At 62.9% G+C, this 1392-nt stretch overlaps 2 protein-coding genes across 2 annotated transcripts in view; one reads left to right on the forward strand and one right to left on the reverse strand.

Moving 5' to 3' along the window:
- Window positions 1-248, reverse strand: part of RUSC1-AS1 (RUSC1 antisense RNA 1) — a 2863-nt gene extending 2615 nt beyond the window's left edge. Inside the window, 1 exon segment of the mRNA XM_014540648.1 lies at window positions 232-248. Within this exon segment, the coding sequence (XP_014396134.1) occupies window positions 232-248 (17 nt within the window).
- LOC102255489 (RUN and SH3 domain-containing protein 1-like) overlaps window positions 1-1392 on the forward strand; it is a 3164-nt gene that overhangs the window by 619 nt on the left and 1153 nt on the right. Inside the window, exon 2 of the mRNA XM_005867717.2 lies at window positions 262-1387. Coding sequence (XP_005867779.1) covers window positions 348-1387 — 1040 coding nt within the window. The 5' untranslated portion in view covers window positions 262-347. The remainder of the gene's footprint in view (window positions 1-261; window positions 1388-1392) is intronic.

Genomic DNA, 1392 nt, shown 5'->3' on the forward strand with positions numbered 1-1392 from the left:
CTCCACGGGGATCCAGAGCGCAGCCGCATTCTCTGATGCCACCCCCACCCCCCATGCCGCGCCACTCCCAGGGGGTTCCATTCGATTCCACCTGCAAACACTGCAGAGGAAACTAAAGGCCAGTGGATGGTCATTTGCATCTCATTTGAATATTGTCTGGAGCAGTCGGCGCCTTCCCAGGCCTGCTCCCGCTGTCAGTCACCTCGGTGTCCTAGCGGTCCGCACCCTCACTGGCTGGGTTTCACCATCCCTGTCTTCTAGGTCAGCATCTGCGGTTGCCAGGTAGGCGGATGCGAGAGGCCCGGTCTTCCTGATTCTCTGGAGGCCACCCCGTCGCCGCTGGCACCATGCTGTCCCCTCAGAGGGCTTTACTCTGCAACCTCAACCACATCCACCTCCAGCACGTCTCTCTGGGCCTGCATTTGTCGCGCCGTCCTGAGCTAAGGGAGGGGCCCTCGAGCACATCCTTCCCCCCGGGGGACGCAGGGGGCAAGGAGAGCCGGGGCCCCTGCAGCGGGACCCTGGTGGATGCCAATTCCAACAGCCCAGCGGTGCCCTGCCGATGCTGCCAGGAGCACGGGCCAGGCCTAGAAACCCGGCAGGACCCAGCACAGGATCAAGAGGGGGCTGCCTCTCCCTCGGACCCGGGTTGCTCCTCCTCTCTCAGCTCCTGCTCAGATCTTAGCCCTGACGAGTCCCCCATTTCAGTCTACTCGCGCGACCTCCCTGGTGACCAAGATGTCCCCCCTCAGCCTAGCATCACCCCCCCGGAGCAGGGCTCCCCTCTGGCCTCCGCAGGCCCTGGCGCCTGCTCTCCCGACAGCTTCTGCTGTTCTCCCGATTCCTGCTCCGGAGCTTCCTCCCCACCCGGCCCTGGCCTGGACTCCAACTGCAATGCGCTGACCACCGGCCAGGACCTGCCTTACCCAGGGCTGGAGGAGGAGGAGGAGGGTGGGGAGCAGGACCTCCTGACCTCCGAGCTCTCGGAGGCCGACGACGGGAAGACCCACCCTGGGAAAACCGAACCCAGTTGGAAAATCAACCCCATTTGGAAAATTGACACCGAGAAAACGGAAGCTGGCTGGAAAATCCCCGAGGACAATAACTCTGGTTGGAAAATCGGGGGGAATACTAACTCTAGTTGGAAAGCGGAGCCTGGAAAATTTGACTCCGGTTGGAAGACCAACACAGGAATAACTGATTCTGGCTGGAAGACAGACGCAGGGAAAAGTGATGGAGGCTGGAGGAGTGACGTCAGCGAGGAGCCGGCGCCCCACCGGACCATCACGTCCTTCCACGAGCTGGCCCAGAAGCGCAAGCGGGGCCCGGGGCTGACCCTCGCGACGCAGGCCAAGAAGGACCGCAGCGACTGGCTCATCGTCTTCTCGCCCG

This window comes from Myotis brandtii, unplaced genomic scaffold (genome assembly GCF_000412655.1).
Source record: "Myotis brandtii unplaced genomic scaffold, ASM41265v1 scaffold250, whole genome shotgun sequence".
Lineage (NCBI taxonomy): Eukaryota > Metazoa > Chordata > Mammalia > Chiroptera > Vespertilionidae > Myotis > Myotis brandtii.